Source organism: Giraffa tippelskirchi, chromosome 5, assembly GCF_054371585.1.
Source record: "Giraffa tippelskirchi isolate mGirTip1 chromosome 5, T2T-mGirTip1v1.2.pri, whole genome shotgun sequence".
Taxonomy (NCBI): Eukaryota; Metazoa; Chordata; class Mammalia; order Artiodactyla; family Giraffidae; genus Giraffa; species Giraffa tippelskirchi.
In genome coordinates, this window is record NC_137279.1 from 109922813 (window position 1) to 109943579 (window position 20767).

The 20767-nt window shown below is 52.0% G+C and overlaps 2 protein-coding genes across 5 annotated transcripts; one reads left to right on the forward strand and one right to left on the reverse strand.

Moving 5' to 3' along the window:
* Positions 1-2436: 2436 nt before the first annotated feature.
* On the reverse strand, positions 2437-13229 carry TAFA3 (TAFA chemokine like family member 3). Of its 2 annotated transcripts, none has more exons than XM_081493521.1 (7): positions 13005-13229; positions 9164-9226; positions 8943-8996; positions 7490-7605; positions 6664-6813; positions 5625-5749; positions 2437-4016 (listed from the first exon to the last, which is right to left on the reverse strand). In XM_081493521.1, the coding sequence occupies exons 4-7, from the start codon at positions 7602-7604 to the stop codon at positions 4005-4007; spliced, it is 402 nt and encodes a 133-aa protein (XP_081349647.1). In that variant the 5' UTR covers position 7605; positions 8943-8996; positions 9164-9226; positions 13005-13229; the 3' UTR covers positions 2437-4004. The 2 variants fall into 2 exon arrangements, with proteins under 2 accessions (XP_081349647.1, XP_081349645.1); XM_081493519.1 differs by lacking the exon at positions 13005-13229 and adding an exon at positions 10132-11507.
* Positions 13230-13528: 299 nt separating this feature from the next.
* Positions 13529-20475, forward strand: PPM1J (protein phosphatase, Mg2+/Mn2+ dependent 1J). Of its 3 annotated transcripts, XM_081493607.1 has the most exons (11): positions 13529-13886; positions 15472-15586; positions 16095-16205; positions 16323-16382; positions 16672-16784; positions 17055-17139; positions 17906-18024; positions 18230-18293; positions 18445-18552; positions 18669-18820; positions 18965-19285. In XM_081493607.1, the coding sequence occupies exons 1-11, from the start codon at positions 13561-13563 to the stop codon at positions 19110-19112; spliced, it is 1401 nt and encodes a 466-aa protein (XP_081349733.1). In that variant the 5' UTR covers positions 13529-13560; the 3' UTR covers positions 19113-19285. The 3 variants fall into 3 exon arrangements, with proteins under 3 accessions (XP_081349733.1, XP_081349734.1, XP_081349732.1); XM_081493608.1 differs by lacking the exon at positions 18965-19285 and adding an exon at positions 20325-20475 and having other exon boundaries at positions 16095-16382; XM_081493606.1 differs by having other exon boundaries at positions 16095-16382.
* Positions 20476-20767: the final 292 nt, after the last annotated feature.

Here is a 20767-nt window from a genome sequence, read left to right on the forward strand (position 1 = left end):
AAAAAAAAAGAAAAAGAAACACACCATTCTTTCAGGCCATTTAATTCAAGGTGATCAGATATATAAGACTTGTGAATTCTATGATCATGAGCCCTTTACCATACATATCTCATTTACTTCTAAATGAGTTCCTTGGTCAGACACTATGCTTGGTGGAATGCTGTGAGAATGAACAAGATATTCTAGATGTCCATAAATGGTAGTTTTGGCAGAAGCAGGTGAGCAAGGAAGGAAAACTCATGTTCAGATCAATAGCTCATATTAGGTGTCAGAGGATGTCTGCTCCAGTAAAGAAACCATGTCTGGGACAGAAACTGAAAATAGAGTCCACCTGGTTAAGTTTACGATAACTTAATGTCATTTTGAAGATCTGTCTTCTACACAAAACAAGCAGAGAACAACAACAAGTCTTGTTGGCCATATGGTTTCTCTGCAATGACTTGCTCTGCTATCATAGCAGGAAAGAGTAGTCACAGACAATAATAAGCAAATGAGCATGGTTATATTCCAATAAAACTTTATTTACAAAGACAGGTGGTGGACCAGATGTGGCCCATGGGCTTTGGTTTGCAGACCCCTGCACTAGACTCTAAAGAAGCCTAAAGCCATCAAAACTGGCTGCACAGGTCTCCCTAAGACTGATAAGGGCTCCATTCTGTCTCCTCCAAGAAGGACAGAAATCAAGTTTTACTTTAATTATTTTGTGTAGTGCTTTGGTGTTTTGATGTTCTTCTAATGAGTGATCTCAATCCCCCCTTTTATTCCATCTCCCCTCTTTCTGTGTAGACATCTCTAAGTGCTTCCCATTCTTCATTCTGTCCTTTTGAACTTACAGGGTCAAGTGATTTTAGAGAGAAGCTCTTTCACATTCATCCTTGCTAACATTCTGGCTTCTTTTCAGAGCCCTCATCCATACTAGGGTAAGAGGCAATGTTCAGTAGGATAAAGAGTATTTGTCTGGATCACTGGGCAGGATCTGCCACCAGCTTGCTGTGTGATTTTGAGCAAATTACCTTACCTCTCTGAGCCTTCCTTTTCTCATCTGTCAAATGTGGGTGTTGGTTAATGATCTCTAAAATCCCTCCTAGCTCTAAGACTTTGATTTTAGGAAGTGGTGGCTTCAACTCCAGCCAACTGTCAGGGGCCATTAATTAGGATGTCACTCACAGACCTTAATGAAACTGCCAGGAGGCCACAGAAATTAGCCACATGATCTTCTGCAGTTGGCAACCTTCCTTCCTTCCAAAGCTGGGTGGGTAGGGTTACCAGCCAACTTCAGGAAATCTGAGAGCCCATCCCACTTAAGGGAGAAAGGGAAGATAAAATGACTCCAGGACCTCTGTGCTCCAGGAAAATTCATTTGCATTCCTATACTGCCATTGAGATAGCTAGAAAATGTGCACAAATATTGACTTAGTTGGAAGCAGGATCCAAGGGAGCTTCTGTTGGGAGATGACATGCTTTTCCTTCTCCGCCAGATCCTGTTGTATGGGGCTCTCCTGGCCATATTAATACCCCTCAAAGCCCACCAAATAAACATATGAATGGGTCAGCAGGAAACGGAGGCTTTGAGGAGTTAAAAAAATGAATGAGCAAACTCCAGCATGAGCCAAAGGAAAGCAGTCTTCTCTGAAGCAAGGATGAGGAAGGTCAGGGAGGACCAAGGAGCCTGGATGAGGCAGGGGCTGGTGGTGGTTGGCAGCTGGGGCATAGTATCATCCCCCGCTCACAGCCCAGTGGCTGTAGATGCAGCAGATGGGCAGGAGACTGGACCCCTTTCCCTCCCTCCTGGACACAGTCTCGAGGGATGGGAAGGGAGTAGAGAAGCCCGCATTCTGGCTTCTAGGAGAGCAGGCTCTTACTCTCTGACTCAGTTAAAGCTGTCTCATTTGTAGCCTAAATAATTCACTTGCCAATCTCTCAAGGAACATTAGAAGAAAAACAAAACCCGACCCAGCCCTCCAGCTCAGGTTTCTACTGCACTGAAGGCAGGCCGGGAGGCAGACCCAAGCTTGCAGAGATGGCCTGCCTTCAAAGGTTCACTGGGGCTGGCAACCTTCCAAAAATTGCCTGGAGCCTGGTTTTGTATAGCCCTTGAACTAAGAATGGTTTTCACATTCTAAAAGGTTTTTTTAAAAAACATGAAGCAAAATAAACAACAAAGATGAATATGCCACAGAGACTGTGGCCTGTGAATACTTACTATCCTTTCCAGAAAGTATGCCAATCCCTTAATCCATTCTGCAACCTTGAAGGAAGCAATGACCACCTTTGACCTACTTTTTGACTACCCCACCCTTTTGACCCCACTGTGTGCAGAGAGATTCGAAGTTGTCAGAATTCTGACAGTAACAGTCTAGCGCGAAGCTGGCATCATTGTTCATCCTGTTACCAAAAACAACGAAAAGGCAAAAACAAGAAGATAAACTCCGGAGTGGGGTGAATGTTCTTGATTTTTCCCACATGGGGAGGGAGGGAGAGAGAGAGAAGCACAGAGGGGCTGAGACTAAGCCCCAACCCTGATTTGTCTTCTCTGAGAGTCAGAATTTAGCACTGTCCCAGCTGATCTCTATTGACACCCTTTCCCTCAAGGCCCATCACATCCCACAGTCCTGGTGATCCCAGCTGATCCCAGCTGATGCCAGTAGTCACTGAGGCTGTCTGTGATTTTCTTACTGATGAGACATCCAAGTAATTTGCATCTCTGAGGCCTGTGTGTCCGTCATCTCCAAAGTATCTGTGGTGCCAACCTCACTGGCTGACCCTCAGGCCTGGATAGAGTCTCCAGCCCACAAGGGGTTCCCCTGCTGCCCAGGAGGGCCTTAGACGGAAGAGGACTCTGACCAGCCAGCCCTGGACACTACCTAGACCCTCTCGTGGAGCCAGAGCCTCTGAGAGGTGCAGACTCCTAAGGACTCTGGAAGAGATAGGTTCAAGAGGACAATGAGGCTGCCAGCTCAGAGTGCCCACCTGTAACTGGATTGTCAGGGATCTGTTTGGAAGTTTTGGGGCTGAGGGCAGAGTGGAGATCCAGTGGCCCCACATCCTGGTGGGTAGGTGTTCTGGATTATTTCAGAGGGGAGTCACCTTTGTAAAAGTTCTTACTCAGAATCATTTCGCTGTCCAGCCAGTTCTTTGCAGATTCCTGTTCTTGAGCTAAAAACAGCACGGAAGACCCAGGCTGCAATCCTAATATCCAGGCTAAGCGAAAGGTTAGCAGTCTTAGAGATTTAGGAGCCCAAGCTGTGAGACCTTGGGCCAGTCATCTCATCTCTGTGGGATTCAGTTTTGTCATCTGTTAGAATGAGCAAACAAACAAAAACTTGGGGTACCTGGGTGGGGGTGGTTTTACAGTCCTGTCCAGCCCATACCCAGCATGCCCAAAGCAGGCAAGGCCCCCGCAGAAGCTTTTCAGGAAAGTTGTTTGGCTTCATCTTGGCTTTCCCTTCCCAAGTCAACTCAGTCCCATTCAAATGATATACAGCTGGTCAGGCATCAGGGGAGAGTTTTCCTTTAGCAGGTCAGCACTTGCTGAGGATTCAGAGGGACGTGAAGTAGGGAAGTAGTGGGTGGTGAATATGACCGCTTGTCTTTGTGTCCTGTGGCTAGGTGGTGGCCAACAAGTTGGGGGCGTCCCCTCCCCAAACCCCAACATGCTCACAGCATACGGTCCAGAAACCAGTCTGATACCATATACTTTAGTCTAAATTATCTAGATTGCCTTTCGTCAGCTCTCCAACTTGACTGAACATTCCTTAAGGGTAGGGATTGTATCTTGACCTTCTTCTGTCTCCCAGGAGAGCCTAGCATCACAGGTATATTACTGGAGATAGGCCTGGAGATATGAGGTCTGGATCTGACTGCAATGACCCTGGAAAGAGTCCTGCTGTACTGGTCACAGGGTATGGGTCCAGGTAAGCACGTCCCAATATTTGCCGGCTGATAACTGGACACCTTTCTCTTGTCCTTGGCTCAATCAAGCTGTCAGATCATGACCCCAAGAGCTATCGTGTGACCTAGAGAGCAAGTATGCAAGAAGGTTAGAGAAGGTAATGCCTGTGCCATCCCAGCATGCCAGAGATTCCCCTGGATATGCAGGTCATGTAGAGGTCATTGCTGCTGATCCCTTCCCCCTGAAGCAGTCCAGACCAGGAAAGCATGGCCTGGTGGCCCAGGCAAACTTAAATCACTCACGTGTCACTGCTGTTTACTTTAGAATAGCTAACAAATCGGAGAAGGCAATGGCACCCCACTCCAGTACTCTTGCCTGGAAAATCCCATGGACGGAGGAGCCTGGTAGGCTACAGTCCATGGGGTCGCTAAGAGTCAGACATGACTGAGCGACTTCACTTTCACTTTTCCTTTTCATGCACTGGAGAAGGAAATGGCAATCCACTCCAGTATTCTTGCCTGGAGAATCCCGGGACAGAGGAGCCTGGTGGGCTGCCGTCTACGGGGTCGCACAGAGTCGGACATGAATGAAGCGACTTAGCAGCAGCAGCAGCTAACAAATGGCAAGCACAGTGATCTACAGGCTACAAACCCAAACCTATAAACTAGGGACCAACTCAGAAGCTCTAGGGTGGGTCTCTTCTAGTCTTAAATCTACTCAGCATGACTGTGTCCCTTGCCTGCCTGAAGATAGGAAGCTCGACTTAAAGGTCTGGCCACACCTTACTTTGCTGTGGCTCCTGTTCTATGCCCTGTGAAAATGTTGCTCTCTTCGGAACTCCAGAGCCTGCCCCTTTCCTTCTCTGTTGTCTTGTTTGCCTGTTTGTTTGTTGGGTGTGATGGTGAAGAGGGAAGGCAGAAGGCAGAGTTCTGGCCTGCCCCACAGCGTCACTCATCTACACAAATGGCTGTGACAGAGTGATACAACTAACTAACTGTGACACACGTGGAAGTGCTAACGAGTTCAATAAAATTGTAATGATCCCTTGCTCTGTGGGGCGGGCAGCAAACCATGAAAATAACCACCCTCTCCGGTGGTGTCAGCACAGCCATTCAACCAGAGGAAGGCAGGTGTGAGCTGCAGGGAGTGAATCATGGGAGCGTGGGGTGGGGCCTTTGGCAGGGGCAGGTGGGAAGAATGGCCATTGCAGAGATTCCACTTGGAATTATCTAGATTATTTCCTCAATTCTCTACTTTGTTCTAAGGACCTGATATTTTCTGGGAGGCAAACTCACTCAAGGCAGAGGGGGAAACCGAGGCTTACAGAGCAACAGGAATCTGCCCAGAAGGACATGCGTGTATGCTAAGTTGCTTTAGTCGTGTCCAACTCTTTGCGACCCTGTGGACTGTAGCCTGCCATGCTCCTCTGTCCATGGGATTCTCCAAACAAGAGAATCCTGGAGAGGGTTGCCATTCCCTCCTCCAGGGGATCATCCCAACCCAGGGATTGAACCTGTACCAGAAGGACACACTGGATTTCAAATCCAGAATACCTGACTCCAGTCCCCAGGGTCTAGACAAACTCAGTGGAGACTGTCTGGGAATGAGCCCAGATGGTCTGCAGCTCTCACTGTGGGAAACCAGCATCCTAGATCCCAGGGCTCTGTGCCCCCTTGTCCCACCCCCGGTGAAGGCAGAAGAGTAGGGGTGGGATGAAGTGTCTACCCGATACCTTGGTGGTTCTGACTTTGTGTCCACTGCTGCAACTCCACCCCGACAGGTCTGGAAGCACTTTACACTCCTCCCCTGGCAGGCAGGGCTCCATGTGACACCACCACTTCTGCAGGACTATGGAGGCTGTGGGAGCAGGAGGCAGTGAGGGCAGATCTAAGGTCTCTGCATGCAGTGGTGGTGGGGGGGCTGGTCTGTGCAGAATGAAGGGCGTGTTTCCACACACCCTGGCTTTGAGCCCCGCATTTCTCTTGTCTATTCCAGACTCTGAGCTGCCTGCAAGGCAGGACACAACCACACCAACCTCAAACCTACTGACCTTCCGTCTCACCAAAGCCAGGGCAGGGTGACGGGGAAGTGGTCTCTAAGGCAACACTTGACTTGAGCCACCTGGTTAACGGCAGAGAGGCACAGCCTTCGACATACACTTTAGGATATGTGAGCAAGTGTGCAAGTCATATGAGGGGCCACAGGCCAGGAGTGCACAAGCAGGCACTTGTGTGTGTGTGTGAGAGAGAGAGAGAGGGAGAGAGCACAAGTGGACGTGTTTATAGTGCTGCCACGTGAGCATTAAAAAATGAACATGGGCAGGGCTGTGGGAAAGGTATGAATAGGAAGGAATCCACTGCTGAGTGACGTGTGTGGAGGGTAAAGGCGGGCCTGAGGGTGAGAGGGGCTGTGAGAGGCCTGGGAAGGAACTGCAGGTGAAGAAGTTAGCATCTGGAGAAGTGGGTGTGAAGTGATGAGCCTGCCGGGAGGCTGAGGGATCCACCTGAGGAAATGGATCCGCGCCTGTGTCAGGTAGTAGGTGCGGTCTGGAGGGAGGGCATGTGCATGTGACAACACTTTTCTCATCTCTGGGATGGGGATGGTCACATCTGTGCCCCTCCCCCCAGAGGTGGCCCCTTCATTTGAGACTCCCAGGGTGAAAGCCCTGAGATGGGCATGAAATTGCATCCCCAGCAGATGGCGAAGCCTGGACAGACATTCTTATCTCTCTTGACTAGGCCCTCCCCGCCAGGTCCTAGCCTCTTACTCACCATCCACACAGGAGGGCTTTGCCCGGGTGGTGCCAGCCACCTGGCCAGAAAAGCAAGAGCATTTAACGGTCTGGGAGCGCTCCTCGATGTGGTTCCGGTTACAGCAGCGGTGGGTGGCGATCACCTCGCAGGTGCCCTGCTTCACGGGGACTGAAGGGGCCAGCACAGATCCAGATTGGGTGGCCAGCCCAGGCCAGCGACCCTCCTCCCCTTCCCCACAACTGCATGTCCTCCATCCTCTCCTCCCAGCTCCGGGCAGGAGTAGGTAAGAAATTTCCAATTGCAGGGGAGGAGGAAGTGGATGAAATCTCCCTGCCACGTCCCAGGGCTCCTGTCCTTCCTTCCTCCCCAGCGAGGCCACACTGATCACCCTGGCAGAGTCTAGCCCTTGGGTAGGAGAAAGATGGAATCCACACCAACCCCCACCTCCTGGCCTTCTCTGGGTGAGGCCAAGGGCCTCGGGGCTTACAATGCGTGGGGGAGGATGATCCGCTTACACCAGCTTTAGCCATCCCAGAAGGAAAACCACAGAATTAGGCCAGGAGGCTAGACTTAAGCCCTGACCCGGGGGCTCCTCTCCCTGCAGAACACCTTCCGGCCTGGAAGGGAAGGTAAGAATGGGTCTGCTGGTGCCTTCTCAGTCTGGGATAGCAGAGAGGGTAGAGTTCCTGGGTGAAGAACAGGTGCCAGAACCCCTAGAATCTGAGGGTTTTACTCTGCCTCAGAGATCTGCCTGCTGTGGAACAGGGTGGAGTGGTGAGTGTCCAGCTTTCCAGGCATCCTGGAAAACCACGTGCCCCCTGGGGTCCCACCACCTCCCCCAAACCTGTGGGAGTTGGAGGCTGCAAGGAAGCTGAGGCCAGGTGGGTCCACAGCCAGGCCAGACAAAGTGCCAGCAGCCAGCCACCCGTGTTCCAGGTCTGCGTGGCCCTCTCACGCATCCTGCAGAAAGAAGCACATGCCCTGCTTGACTCAAGGCAGGAGTTGCTCCCTCCCTGCCCCCCAGTGTCCGGTCCCAGCACCGCTGTGCCACATGCTCTGGGAAGCACAGAGCGGGGTAAGACCCCCACTTTGTCCCCAGGCAGCTCTCAGCCTGGCACACACTCACTGTAGAAAGTGGTGAGTGCCGGAGTAGGAAAGGACATGTTCTGCTGGGAAAAGCATGGAAAGCTCTGTGGAAGAGAGGACATTTAGGAAGTATCTTAAAGAATGAAGTGGACATGGTCCCGTGGAGGGCTGTGACATGGGAGGATAATGTTAACTCCCATGTGTTGAGCACCTGACCCACACACTCTGCAGCCATGCTCTTGGATCCTTCACAACTGTCCTACAATGTTGAATTATTTGTACCCGTTTTACAGATGAGCAAACTGATACTCAAAAAGTCTGGACACAATCTAAACAACCATCAATAAAGGACTGGCTAAATACATTGTGGGCCATCTGTGCAAATGCAGTCCCATACAGAAAGCTGTAAAAGAATGAGGAAATGTTGTATGTACTGAGGCAAGCAATGGTCTCCAAGGATAACCCATCATTTAGGGGGCAAAAAAAGCAAAGTGCAGGGTGACGTGTATTCAGTGTGTAAAAGGGAGGGATTATATATGTTGCTCAAATATGAATAAGCTAGCTTACTCTGGAAAATGTACCAAAAGACCCTAGTAATATTGTTTGCCACCAAGAAGAGAAAGTAGTGGTCTGAGAGTGAGAACTGGGTCGACTGGGAAGCAAAGGGAGAAAGAAGACATTTTTCTTTCTATTGCTCTTTAATCTTTTGGATTCTGAACCATAGGAATCTGCTAGCAATTCAACTTAAACAAAAATTAAATATAAAAAGGAAGAAATAGAATGGAGGCTCAGAGAAGTCAAATAACTTGCCCAAGACCGGGCAGCATGTGGGTCGAAAAGCCCTGAGTCCAGAAACCTGCCCTGTTCCCACTGGACCACTTAGTTTTTGCTCTCTTCCCCTTTCCTTCTCCTTCACCTCTGATGGTTCACATCTCCCAAATCTTTCGCCGACAGTGGACTAGAAATGGAGGGAATCCCAGGGAAGCAGAGGCACAGAGCAGCTGGGAGCCACCAAGAACAGAAAAGGCCTGAACGACCCTTTCTGCTGTACTGCTGGCCCCTTGGGGCATCACTGGGCTCCCTCGGGTGCTGGGAACACCAGAGGCCAAACCAGATGTCAGGACTCAGTTGCTCCCCTGCTCCTTTTGGAAACAGTGATTGATCTATGTCTACCCATGCCGCCCTCACTCAACTCCGCCTCTTCAACTCACCTTTTTTGGAATCTTTTAGCTTCTGTCTGTTCATCCACTGGCTTCAGATTCTACCTATACAAGCAGGAGAGATTCTTGTGCTTTGCAAGGGACAGAGGGAGCCTGTGGCCCTCCAGGGTGTGGAAGAGGGCCTGGGTGAGGGCTAGCAGGTGGACTGGGCACTGAAGTAGATCCTAATTCTGAGGCTGTTCCCCAAGGTTCCAGGACAGGGGGTAAAGTACCTCTTCTGCCTTGGGAATGCGCAGAGGGCCTTGCAGACTCTGGGAACATGTAGGGTGGTAAGCCTGAGAAGAGAAGTGGGAGATGGTAGGAGGTGTCTACAAACCAACGCTATCACCTCTCTGGTCTTGGGAAGGGGCTGAAGGCCAGAGAAGTGTTTCTGAGCAGAATCTGACAGACTGCTGCTGGGGAGAGGCTCCTGAGAATAACAACCCCCGAAGCCCTGAATCCTCTTTGCTGCCTTCTCCTCCTCATCCTGCTTCGCACCTGCTTCCTGGACTGTCCGGGAGCCAGCTCAACTCTGCTACACTCATCCCCATTCCCCCTCCAGGTTTCTGAGCCCCAGAGGCTTCAGCTCCAAAGGTCTCCTTAAGGCCTCCCCTCTCTCAGCCTCCAAAGGGAGGTGGAACTGGGGCAGGTCAGATGGTGGGGCTCAAGAAGGATGGAGAGCCTCCTGTCCTGGCTGCCCAAGAGTGAGAGCCCAGAAAGGACAGTGGGGGCAGATGGAGGAAGTGGGGCCAACCCCCCCTGGGATAGGTGTGCAAGGAGATTCTAGAAGCACCTCTTTCCTGAGTTGGTATCTCTTCTCCCTGCCCTCTTCGGGAATATTTGTTTTGATGATTACAAAGGCAGCACCCCCAATCCCATTTCTCTCTGAATTGCCACATCCTCCAATCTAACGTTTTCATCTCTCTTAATGAACCTCAAAATCCAAAAAACCTCGGAGTGTGTATTAGGTGGGTTCTCTGGCATTCTATTCCCTCCCTTAGAGAGATCTAGAGAGAGAAGCTTCTGGGATTTGTTCTCGGGCTTCCACACTCCTGCCTCAGTTTCCCAGGCTTTTTTCCCCAAACCCCTGCATGCCAGCATAGGGTTGAGAATGTGAACTACAAGATCCACCTTTCCCCACATCTCCCGCCCCCGCCGACTCAGTCCTCCCAATTCTGAGCCCCCCAAGTCCGGGACCTACCTGCCCCAGGCGGTGCCAGCTGGTTCCACCCGCGGGCCTGAGGTTCTCTTCACCTCTGAACCCGGGGTGGAGACTCCGAAAGGGGGACTGCGGCCAGCTCCGGAGCTCTGTTCCCCTTACCAAGTTGCTGTGTCCCCGAAGCGGTTGGGGCTCTGGTTAAACTGGCATCACCGTCAGGCGGGGCACGCTCTGGGTACCTGGGAGCTCCGGGCTCGCCCAGCCAGCTCTGCAGAGCTCAGCCGGGGTCCCTCTGAAGCTCCCGCCCGCAGGGTGGGGAGTATGCGGCGGCCGCCGCCGCCTCTTCGCCCGGGGCCGCTCTCGCTTCTCCAGCCCAGAGCGGTTGTCGCCTCCGCCTCCCGGACAGCGCTCCGCCCGCCTGGCGGCACAGCGACCCCTGGCGGTCGAGGCAAGACCAGGGAAGAGGGGAAGAGAAGCCAGTCCCGCAATGCGGTCCCTGGTATAGGCTGGGGTAATTCAGAGAGGTCCCTCAAAACTCTGGACCTAATCTTAGGGCTTGGGGTAGGGGTGCTGAGTGTGAGGGCAGCTCAGACACTCAGAGGCTTTGGGCCTTGAAGATTTCCGAACTGCACTGTCTAATAAGGTAACCATTAGTCGTATGTGATTATTTAAATCTAAATAGAATTAAGTTTCTCATTTACACTCATGACATTTCAAGTGCTCAGTTGCCACATGCAGTTAGGGACTACTGCATTGGGCAGAAAAGATACAGAATATTCCCACGTTGCACAAAATCCTATTTGACAGTGTTCTTCTGGATAGATATGTTATCCCTTCAGTGTTAAAATGTTAAAAATCCAGGAGGAAATAACAAATGATCTCTACTTCAAGAGTGGTGTCCTCTGGGGCAGGAAGGACCAGGGGAGGTATGAGGGTAGGAGCCCAACAGGCAGGAGGGCTTTGATAGGCCTGTGGGTGACCCCTACTTGGGAACTCTTGAGTCCCAGTTTCTTCATCACCATAAAAACCACAATGTTATTGCCATTATACATTGTATAATTCATTACAGGTGATCTGAATGTGAAAGTATTAGACAAATGAGACAGGGAAGTGGTGGTTGGTCTGTGAATTTGTCTCTTAATTGAAGGCTATTCCTCCTAGTTAAAGAGAGCTTTTGGGTTGGAGTAATGGGGAGGGGAGAGGCAAGGGGAAGAAGCCCAGTTCTGGACTCTGAGCCACTTCATGTGGCCCAGGACAGAGGGACTTCTCTTAAGGGTGCCCAGTTCCCACACCTAGCTGAGGCCTTGCACACTCCTGGCAGGACCAGCCTCTGAACAGTTCTCAGCAGAGAAGAATATCCTACAAGACTGCTTCTTCCCACTGCATGCCTGCCTTTCCCTTTCACTCTGTGCTGCCTTGGGGATGAGCAGAGGTGGTGACCTCACCAGGTTCTGGGGCAGTCTGAGGATAGAGGAGGTGTGATGATGCCAGGAATAGGTGGTGAGAGGTTCAGGGAGAGGAGATCCTTAGGATTTGGGTATGGTCAGAAGGCTGTTCTGAAACCCAAGGAAACTGTTGACATCCTTGTTGACCATCTGGTGCTGAAACTAGGGGGTCTTTGGGCCCTGGCTCCGTAGCCCACTTGCAGTCACATCATGATGGATGTTATGAAGAGCAGGAATTACGGAACTGAGTGACACAGAGAAGTGGTAAGCAAACTGTCCCAGAAACACTGAATAAAAATAGCCAGGATGTTGTATTTTTTATTTCTGTCTTTGGCTTGCTGTGGCTGTTTATGCCATTTATCTGTGAGCTCGTTTCAGTTTTTCTCAAACAGGAGGGAAATATCCTTAGCAGCAGAAAGTCCTTTATCTCTGTCTGCCTTGCCACTCTGTGTGCCTTTGGGTCTGACTTTTGTTTTTTCTTTTCTTGTGACTTCTTTTTTCTTTATCTTTGCCCAGGGTGTAGGTGTAATTATAGAAGTCTACCAACCTGAATGACCATTGTGAGATTTTTATTTGGAAGCTACCAGGAAAGTCACCCCTTCTGGGGCTATAGGCTAGCCAGGAACAGAGTCGTGGTCAGGAAGCACCCAGCTGACAGAGTCCAGAGGTGGAATACCCATCATGAACTGGGTGCCAATGATCTCTGAGGACTACCCTAACTTGGATTAGGACCTTAAGGGCCTTGTCCCCATTTGAACCATGCATGGGGCAGGAGGTGTCTCTGGAAACCTAATAATCAATTCCTAGGCTTAGGGACCATAGCTCTTCCAGCAGTATGTCAGTACAGCCCGCCCCTCGCAGGCAGGCACTTAGCCTGGCCTCTGTCTCCCCCCGGTGGCAGTCACAGAAGTTGTTCACCTGGATTGCTCTCAGTCTCAGCGTTAAGAGAAAGAGGGTGGGAGAGAAGGAATCCCCTCTCTTCTGCTCTGAACCCCCTCTCTTCTGCTCTTCATCTACCTCTTCTTAACCCTTCTTCTCTGATCTAGATAAGTCAGTTTGATTCTTAAGATAGTATCAGTTTAGGTGGTTGGGAAATGGACACCGGCATAAATTTCACACTGGGTTGTTGACCTCCTGGAACAAGTCATGTAAAAGAACAGGAGCCACCAGACCTGCCTCATCCATAAAAAGAACATAACAAAAACCTACCTTACAGGGTTAGTGTGCAGTGTAAAGGGCCTGAAGTATAGAAAGTGCTTTGTAGAGGGACCATTATGTAATTAGTCCTCAATAAATGGTAGTAGTTGTTGTTATCCTTACTACCTAATTCTTCTGTGGTCAAGGGAGGTTTAAATATGGAAATATGGGAGGAAATTGGGTCCTGAAAAAAAAAGTGGAGTGGCAACCGCTCTGACGGATCTAGAGGTGGTCTTCACGGGGAACAGTGCCTCTAGGAATCCAGGAACTTACCCAGCTCCCCAATTCAGGATGACTGGTTCTAGCCTGCCTTGTTACCACCTCCACAGCAACCCAGCAACAGTTCGCTCGCCCTCATTCTCACTCTGGCAGTCCCAGCCAGAGGTGTTATCACACCAGAGCTTCACACCCAGCGGTCGCTGATGGAAGTCATCAGCTCCATCACCCTCTGGGCAGGCTGGCCACAACGAACCGAGGTCGAGGAGACACCACCCTCCCGTCACAATGGGGAAGTTCTAGCTGATGTCTAATCTAGAGCAAGGCTGAAGTAAGATTTCCTTCTCTCTGTTCCCTCCCTACAACAGCAGACCCTTCTTCCCCTAAAAAACGGAGGCGGAAGAAGCCGGAAGGGGAAGGGTAAAGGCCACTAGCCCGCGGGGTTGGTCCTGGGGTAGCCGGGAGCCGGGAAGTTTTGCCGGGGACCTGCCTGGGGGCGGGGAGCCAATGGAGGGACCGAACCGACCGGAGCGAGCACCGCCCCTCGAGAGCCCTAGGGGGCGGGGCCTGCCCTGGGGCGGGGCCACGGCCGGGGGCGGGGCAGGGAGGCAGCATGCTAAACCGGGTGCGCTCGGCCGTGGCGCACCTGGTGAGCTCTGGGGGCGCTCCGCCTTCGCGCCCCAAGTCGCCAGACCTGCCCAACGCGACCTCGGCGCCACCTGCAGCCCCTCCACAAGCTCCTAGGAGCCCTCCGGCCAGGGCTGGGAGCGGGGGTGCGGCGCCAGCGAGGACAGTAGAGGCTCGAGCAAGCTTCTCCCGACCGACTTTTCTGCAGCTGAGCCCTGGAGGGCTGCGACGCGCCGACGACCACGCTGGCCGGGCTGTGCAAAGCCCCCCGGACACCGGCCGTCGCCTGCCTTGGAGCACGGGCTACGCCGAGTGAGCGCCCCCGGGGGCACCCTAACCAGGATGGGACTCCCCCTTCCAACCTCCTCCCCACCTCGGCATCCCGGGCCCTGGGATGCATCCCCCTCGCCGCGCTCGGTGCCAGGGGGCTCCCTTTTCCCAGGACCTTTGCTGTCCTCTGGGCTTCGGGCCGCACCCGCTCCCCGCCCGCTCTCAAGTCGGGTGCAGCTTTTTCTCAGGATCTTCTAGCTCGCTGACTGTCCTCACCCGCGCCGCTTCAGAACCTTGTTCTCTCCCAGAGCCGGGAGGGTGAAGGGCCCGTGAACGATGAGTTGGCCAGTTCTCAGTAGCGGCCCCGTAGCTTAGTGGCCAAGAGAGGGGAGGTGTCAAGGACCGGGGGGTCCCTTGTAACATAGGAGATGGCAGCTGGAAAAACTCCTTGGGCTTCCCGACCCCAGCGCCCCAGTTCCCTGTCCCTCTTACCGCTCCCCTCCCCCTCCACACCCAGAAATAGCCCGCGACACCAGGCGGCCGCCGGCTTTCCCAGGGGCGGGGGGGGGGCGCCCGGGGGAAGCGGGAGGGCCCCCTTGAACACCGTTTGGCCGGTGGACTTGCCCTGGCCAGGCAAGGAAGTGGACCCTCGGGCCAGAGCGGTCAGAGTGGCGGGAGTAGCCGGCTTGCTCCAAGGCCGCGTGGATTTTGTTTGTCTGTCTGTATGCCTTGAGAAATCTTAGTTCCCTGACCAGTGATCCGGGACCGGCAGTAAAAGCACCTAACCACTGGACCGCCAGGGAATTCCCATAGGGCCCGTGGATTTTTAATGCATCTGCTGGGAAAGCAGAGCACTTAGGAAGCTGAGGGTGCCAGGGGCTGAGGGTGGTGGCTGTTGGACCTGTGGCCCCACCATCAGCTCCTTTAACTTCCTATTTGGAAAGAGTTTGGGGTTGTGTGGCTCCAGCACAGTCCGTGGGGTCTTCCACTCCTACCCTATTTCAATTCCTCTTTCCCGATACGGGTTGGAACACTTACTCATTGCCAAAGTAGCAGAAACTGGGACTTCCATGTTAAGATGCCAAGCTTCCAACACAGGTTCCATCCCTGGTTGGGGAACTAAGGCCCCACAAGTGGTCAAAAAACAAAAACAAAAAAACAAAGCAGCGGAAACTTTCACTGGATGATTTTAGGATAAAGGTGGGTGTGCTCATGAGGATAAGGTGGTTTCTTGTGGACAGGGCACTAGAATAGTTTGGGGGGAGGCCCACCAGGTTGGATGTAGGGTCTTGGCAAGCCAGGGATTGAAACCTCCTCCCCTTCATCCAGGCCCTCCCCCAGTGGCACCATCAGGATGTCCCCTTAGCCAGAGGTGGGAGAACTGAGGCGGGAAAGTGCTGCTGTGGCTGTGGCCTTTCTAGGAGGCGGTGGAGCCCAACACCCAGACTGTACTCCTTTGACTTGCCCTGCCTCCCTTCTCCTCCTCCCCCCTCTGGCCTGGTTCCCAGGTGGCTGTGACCTTTCTCAGCTTGGCCAGCAGGGCAGAGAGGGTATGTGTGTCTAAGGTGGGAGTTATTCCAGGACCTGGTCTGGTATCCAACCTGATGTGGTCACTCTGGCCTGACAGGGTCATCAACGCTGGCAAGAGCCGGCACAATGAGGACCAAGCTTGCTGTGAAGTGGTATATGTGGAAGGCCGGAGGAGTGTTTCAGGGGCACCTAGGGAGCCTAGCCAAGGCCAGGTAAGCCCCCCACCCCCTTTCCTAGCCTCCAGAGACACGGGAGACACCTCTCCCCAGGGATTCTAGGCATTTAGTTTTCATCTGAGCCACGCATTACCTCCTAAATCACTAGCTTTGTGCCTCATGGCACAGAACCTTTATCTGGCATTGCTCAGTTAGATTCTACCATGTCAGTATGAATATTTAGTTTTCCCCTTAAAATCTAGATGCTCATGTATTTATTGATGATTTAAGTAATTACCATTGCTTATGTTTGCATCTTTATCCTTTGAGTTTGACTCTTTTGATACTTTGCTTTTAGACACATTGTAGGCTCTTGGTGAAGGAATGAATAAATCTAAGTTGCCTTTAATACCAAACTCTGACTTCCTCTCTGATGTTTATATGGATGCCCAGAGTCTTGGTTTTCTCCCTGCAGAAAACGCATACACACACACACACACACACACACACACTCACTCACTCACTCACTCACTCACTCACTCACCTCCAACTTTTCCTTCCCCAGGGACTCTGCTTCTACTACTGGGGTCTGTTTGACGGGCATGCAGGGGGCGGGGCTGCTGAAATGGCCTCTAGGCTTCTGCATCGCCACATTCGGGAGCAGCTAAAAGACCTGGTAGAGATACTCCAGGACCCCTTACCGCCTCCCCTCTGCCTCCTGTCCACCCCGGGGGCTCCAGGTTCCTCTGATTCCTCTCAGTTGGTTGGTCCTCAGTCCTGCTGGTCTTCACAGAAGGAAGTGACTCATGAGAGCCTGGTAGTGGGTGCCATTGAGAATGCCTTCCAGCTCATGGTAAGTGGGTGGCCCAGGCCAAGGGCCTGCCAGGCAGACACTCTGGTCAACTATGTATAGGAGTCAGGTGGCCTGAGGAAGTGACTCTGAGAACCCATAACAGCTTCGAAAACCTGCGCAGAGCTTGGTTCAGAGGCAGGGAGGGAGGGTGTGTTATACAGATGTCTTCCCTACTCTCCACCAGTGTGGCTTGCCTGGGCCAGTTTATTTCTGCAGATGTGGGCCGGGTGGCTGTGTGTATGGAGTCTCTTCTTCATCCACCCCACTTTGACCCTTCCTCATACGGCAGGATGAGCAGATGGCCCGGGAGCGGCGTGGCCACCAAGTGGAGGGGGGCTGCTGTGCACTGGTTGTGGTCTACTTGCTAGGAAAGGTGTACGTGGCCAACGCAGGTGACAGCAGGTATGGGGTGGGAGCTTTTACAAAGGCTGTAGTGGGGGTCAACTTTCCGGGATGGAGGAATAGAAGAGAATGAAGTGGTGGGTGTTAAAAATCAAAGACTAGACGAGGTCAGGAGGGATCACAGACATAAGGAATGGCTTGAAATAACTATGAGAGGGAAAAAAAAGAGGTCTGGGTGAGGGACTCTGAGGGCGGGCCTTGTCTTTTTGGAATTTGTCATGTGAAGGGGCTGAGGAGAGCCAAGTCCAAACCTTTTCTTTCTCTGGGCAGAGCCATCATTGTCCGGAATGGTGAAATCATTCCAATGTCCCGGGAGTTCACCCCGGAGACTGAGCGCCAGCGTCTTCAGCTGCTTGTAAGTAAGAACCAAACCCCCTGCTCCCATTCCTTGTGGAATCTTGTGCCTCTCTGTACTACCAGGTCCCAAGGACTCTCCCACCCCCACCATACAGACAGACAGCTCCTTACTGGAGCTTACTGGGAAGGTCCCTTCACAGACTAAGGAGTGCAGGGCTGCGCTGGTGTGGAGGACACCACAGGAAGGAACATGGGCTGCCCCAGAGACCCCCACTGAGGAAGGAAGTACAGTCAGAGGTGGCGAAATGAAACAGCAAAGGCCCCTAAGGAACAGGATGGCTCATGCTTGAAAGCAATGGCTCTGGGGCTGGGCTGCCAAGGATCGAATCCTGGTTTCAGTACTTTGCTAACTGTGTGATCTTTGACAACTCCCTTAACTCCTCCATGCATCAGTAGTTCCTACCTTAAAGGCTGTTATGAGGATTAAATGAGTTAATATATGTTAATTTGAAAACAGAGCATGGTACAGAGTAAACTCCACTTAAAATAAAAGTGTTAGTCGTTCAGTCATGTCCAACTTTTTGGGATCCCATGGACTGTAGCCCACCAGGCTCTTCAGTCCATGGGATTCTCCAGGCAAGAATACTGGGGTGGGTTGCCATTTCCTTCTCCAGGGGATCTTCCTGACCCAGGGATCGAACCCAGGTCTCCCACCTAAACTCCACTTAAGGGTCTGGTATAATTAACATCATCTGTATATGAGGATGTGCTGTAAACATAATGCCCCCTGGCCCTCTGCTCTCTCTGGTCACTCCCAACCCCAGGGCTTCCTGAAACCAGAGCTGCTGGGTGGTGAATTCACCCACCTCGAGTTCCCCCGCAGAGTTCAGCCTAAGGAGCTGGGGCAGAGGATGCTGTACCGGGACCAAAACATGACTGGCTGGTAACACTTCCCTCAGAGCTGGGGCCCATTTCCATGACAACACAACCAGTCCCTGGCCAGCAGCAAGGTGGAAGCTGGAGGCTGGGCTAGGCTGGGAGTTGGGGGTGTGTGTGGCCCTTCCTAAGGGGTTTGTATAAGGGGTGTGGCTCCTAGGGGAGAGGGGCTTTGATGCCTGGGTGATGCCTCCTCTACTCCCCCTCCCCAGGGCCTACAAAAAGATCGAGCTGGAGGATCTCAGGTTTCCTCTGGTCTGTGGGGAGGGCAAAAAGGTAAACTCCATGGTAGAGGTGGGAGAGGGCAGGAGGACCCACCACAACTTGTCTAGGGAGGTGGAGGTTCTACCTGAGGGTCGGGGTGAGAGGGTTCACAGTCCCAGAGACTCGGAAGAGGGCTATAGCAGCACCCCCTCATTTTCTTTAGGCTCGAGTGATGGCCACCATTGGGGTGACCCGGGGCTTGGGAGACCACAACCTCAGGGTCTGCAGTTCGACCCTGCCCATCAAGCCCTTCCTCTCCTGTTTCCCTGAGGTGAGCCGCACGGGAGCCTCCTTAGCCATACCCTCCCTCCTCTGGGGGTCTCAGGCTAGCTTTCACCCGAGGTCGCTTCACCCCCAAGCTCCCTCTGCACCCTCTTTCCCTGCCAGGTACGAGTGTATGACCTGACGCAGTACGAGCACTGCCCAGATGACGTGCTAGTCCTGGGAACAGATGGGCTGTGGGATGTCACCAATGACTGTGAGGTAGCTGCCACTGTGGACAGGGTGCTGTCAGCCTATGAGCCCAATGACCCCAGCAGGTAGGGGGTGTATGGTGGCAAGGGGATGACAATGGGGAAGGAAGGGACAAAGGGAAGCAATGCTGGGGGACCCACATGAGGGCCTGTGTACCCATCTTCCTGTAGACATGTTGGTACATGAATGTGCACATGTGCTCCTGGCAGGTACACAGCTCTGGCCCAAGCTCTGGTCCTGGGGGCCCGGGGCACACCCCGGGACCGTGGTTGGCGTCTCCCCAACAACAAGCTGGGTTCCGGGGATGACATCTCGGTCTTCGTCATCCCCCTAGGAGGGCCAGGCAGTTACTCCTGAGAGGCTCAAGCCCTGAACCTCCCACCACCATCCCAGCCTCTCCATGCTTATACCTCTCCCAACCCAAATTCTGAAGTTGTTTCCCTGGCCTTCTTTAGTGGCAACTTAACTGAAGAAGGGGTGCCAGTTTGATCTAAAGTTATAGCTCTTGGCAAATAAACCAGATGAATAAAGATGTGTCTTTATTTACTTTGACTTAAAACTGAAAGGTAAGGAAAACCTCTTTGGGGTGGTGGAAAGAACGCCAGAAGAGCCCTAAAAATGTAATGTTCCTAGGCTCTTTGTTCTGCTCTTCCCACTCCACACACTCTCATTCTGTTCTGTGGCTTCATCCTAGAGCTGGCGTCTTCCAAGGCACCATTTCCAGTCCAGACTTTTCCCGAGCGTTAGACCTACATATCCCAGCGGTCTTCCAAACATCCCCTAGATATCCCACAAGCACTTCAACTCAACATTCCTCCAAATGAATCCATCATTTCTCCCACAAACACATCCTTCTGGCTCTATCTCAGGGGGCACCAGCTCAGTTACTCAAATTAGAATTCTTGGAGCTCATCACCCTTAGTTTTTCTTTCTCCCTCATCAAGCTAATCAATCATAAAATAGTGATGATTAAATATTTAAAAACATATTTCTATTAGGTGGCCCAGTGGTAAAGAATCCACCTGCCAATACAGGAGACATGAGACGTGGGTTCCATCCTGGGTCTGACGCCTGGGTCAAGAAGAGCCCCTGGAGAAGGAAGGAAACGGCAACCCACTCCAGTATTCTTGCCTGGGAAATCCCATGGACAGAGGAGCCTGACGGGAGTCGCAAAGAGTCAGACATGACTGAACAACTGAGCACACACACACACACAAAGTCACTACTGGAGTCCTTTAGTGTATAAGCCTCCTACCTCACCTGCTGATTTTATTTCCAAGCCACTTCCCTGTTTACTCAGTAAAGATTACACACAGCAGCCAAGGAGCCGTTTCCACCATCTGAATCTAAGTTGGTGATTCCTCTGAGAGAACACTTTTAGTGGCTCCTTACTGCACCTAGACCAAAACTGACACTCAGCTCTTGATGGGGCCACTGCTTCCCTCTCCAGTCCTGTCTTTCTCCATCACCACCATCTTGGGATTTCCACAACTCTATGGGTCTAGAGTAGCTCCAACACATTTAAAATCAATGCATCACTGCAACTTGAACACTTCTCTTCTTCCACAGCCCATGCATGCCCGCACTATAGTGCTCGCCTCTTGTACTGTAACTGTCTATATGAGGACTTGGTACAGAGTAGCAGTGAAGTAGCAGGGGATTGAAAGTCCTGCTGTGTGGATCCTGGTGCCAAACCCAACCAAGAAGAAGTGTGCAATCTCTCTGAGCCTCAACTTGCTTTTTGGAAAAATGGGCATTATAGTACTACCTCACGAGGTGATTATAGGATGAAAGTAGTTCATGTAAGCATAGCCTGGTCTATGTAATAAGGGTTCAGTAACTATTACCTATCTTTAATTTGTCTGCATTCTGAATTTAGATTGTAAGTTCTTTGAAGATAGAAACTGATCTGAACTGAGTACATAGCTAGGTCTGTTGAGCCAATTAAGAGGATTGGGACCAAACTGCTGTGGACCTCAGTTTCCTCATTCAGCAGATGTGTGGGTGGCTTG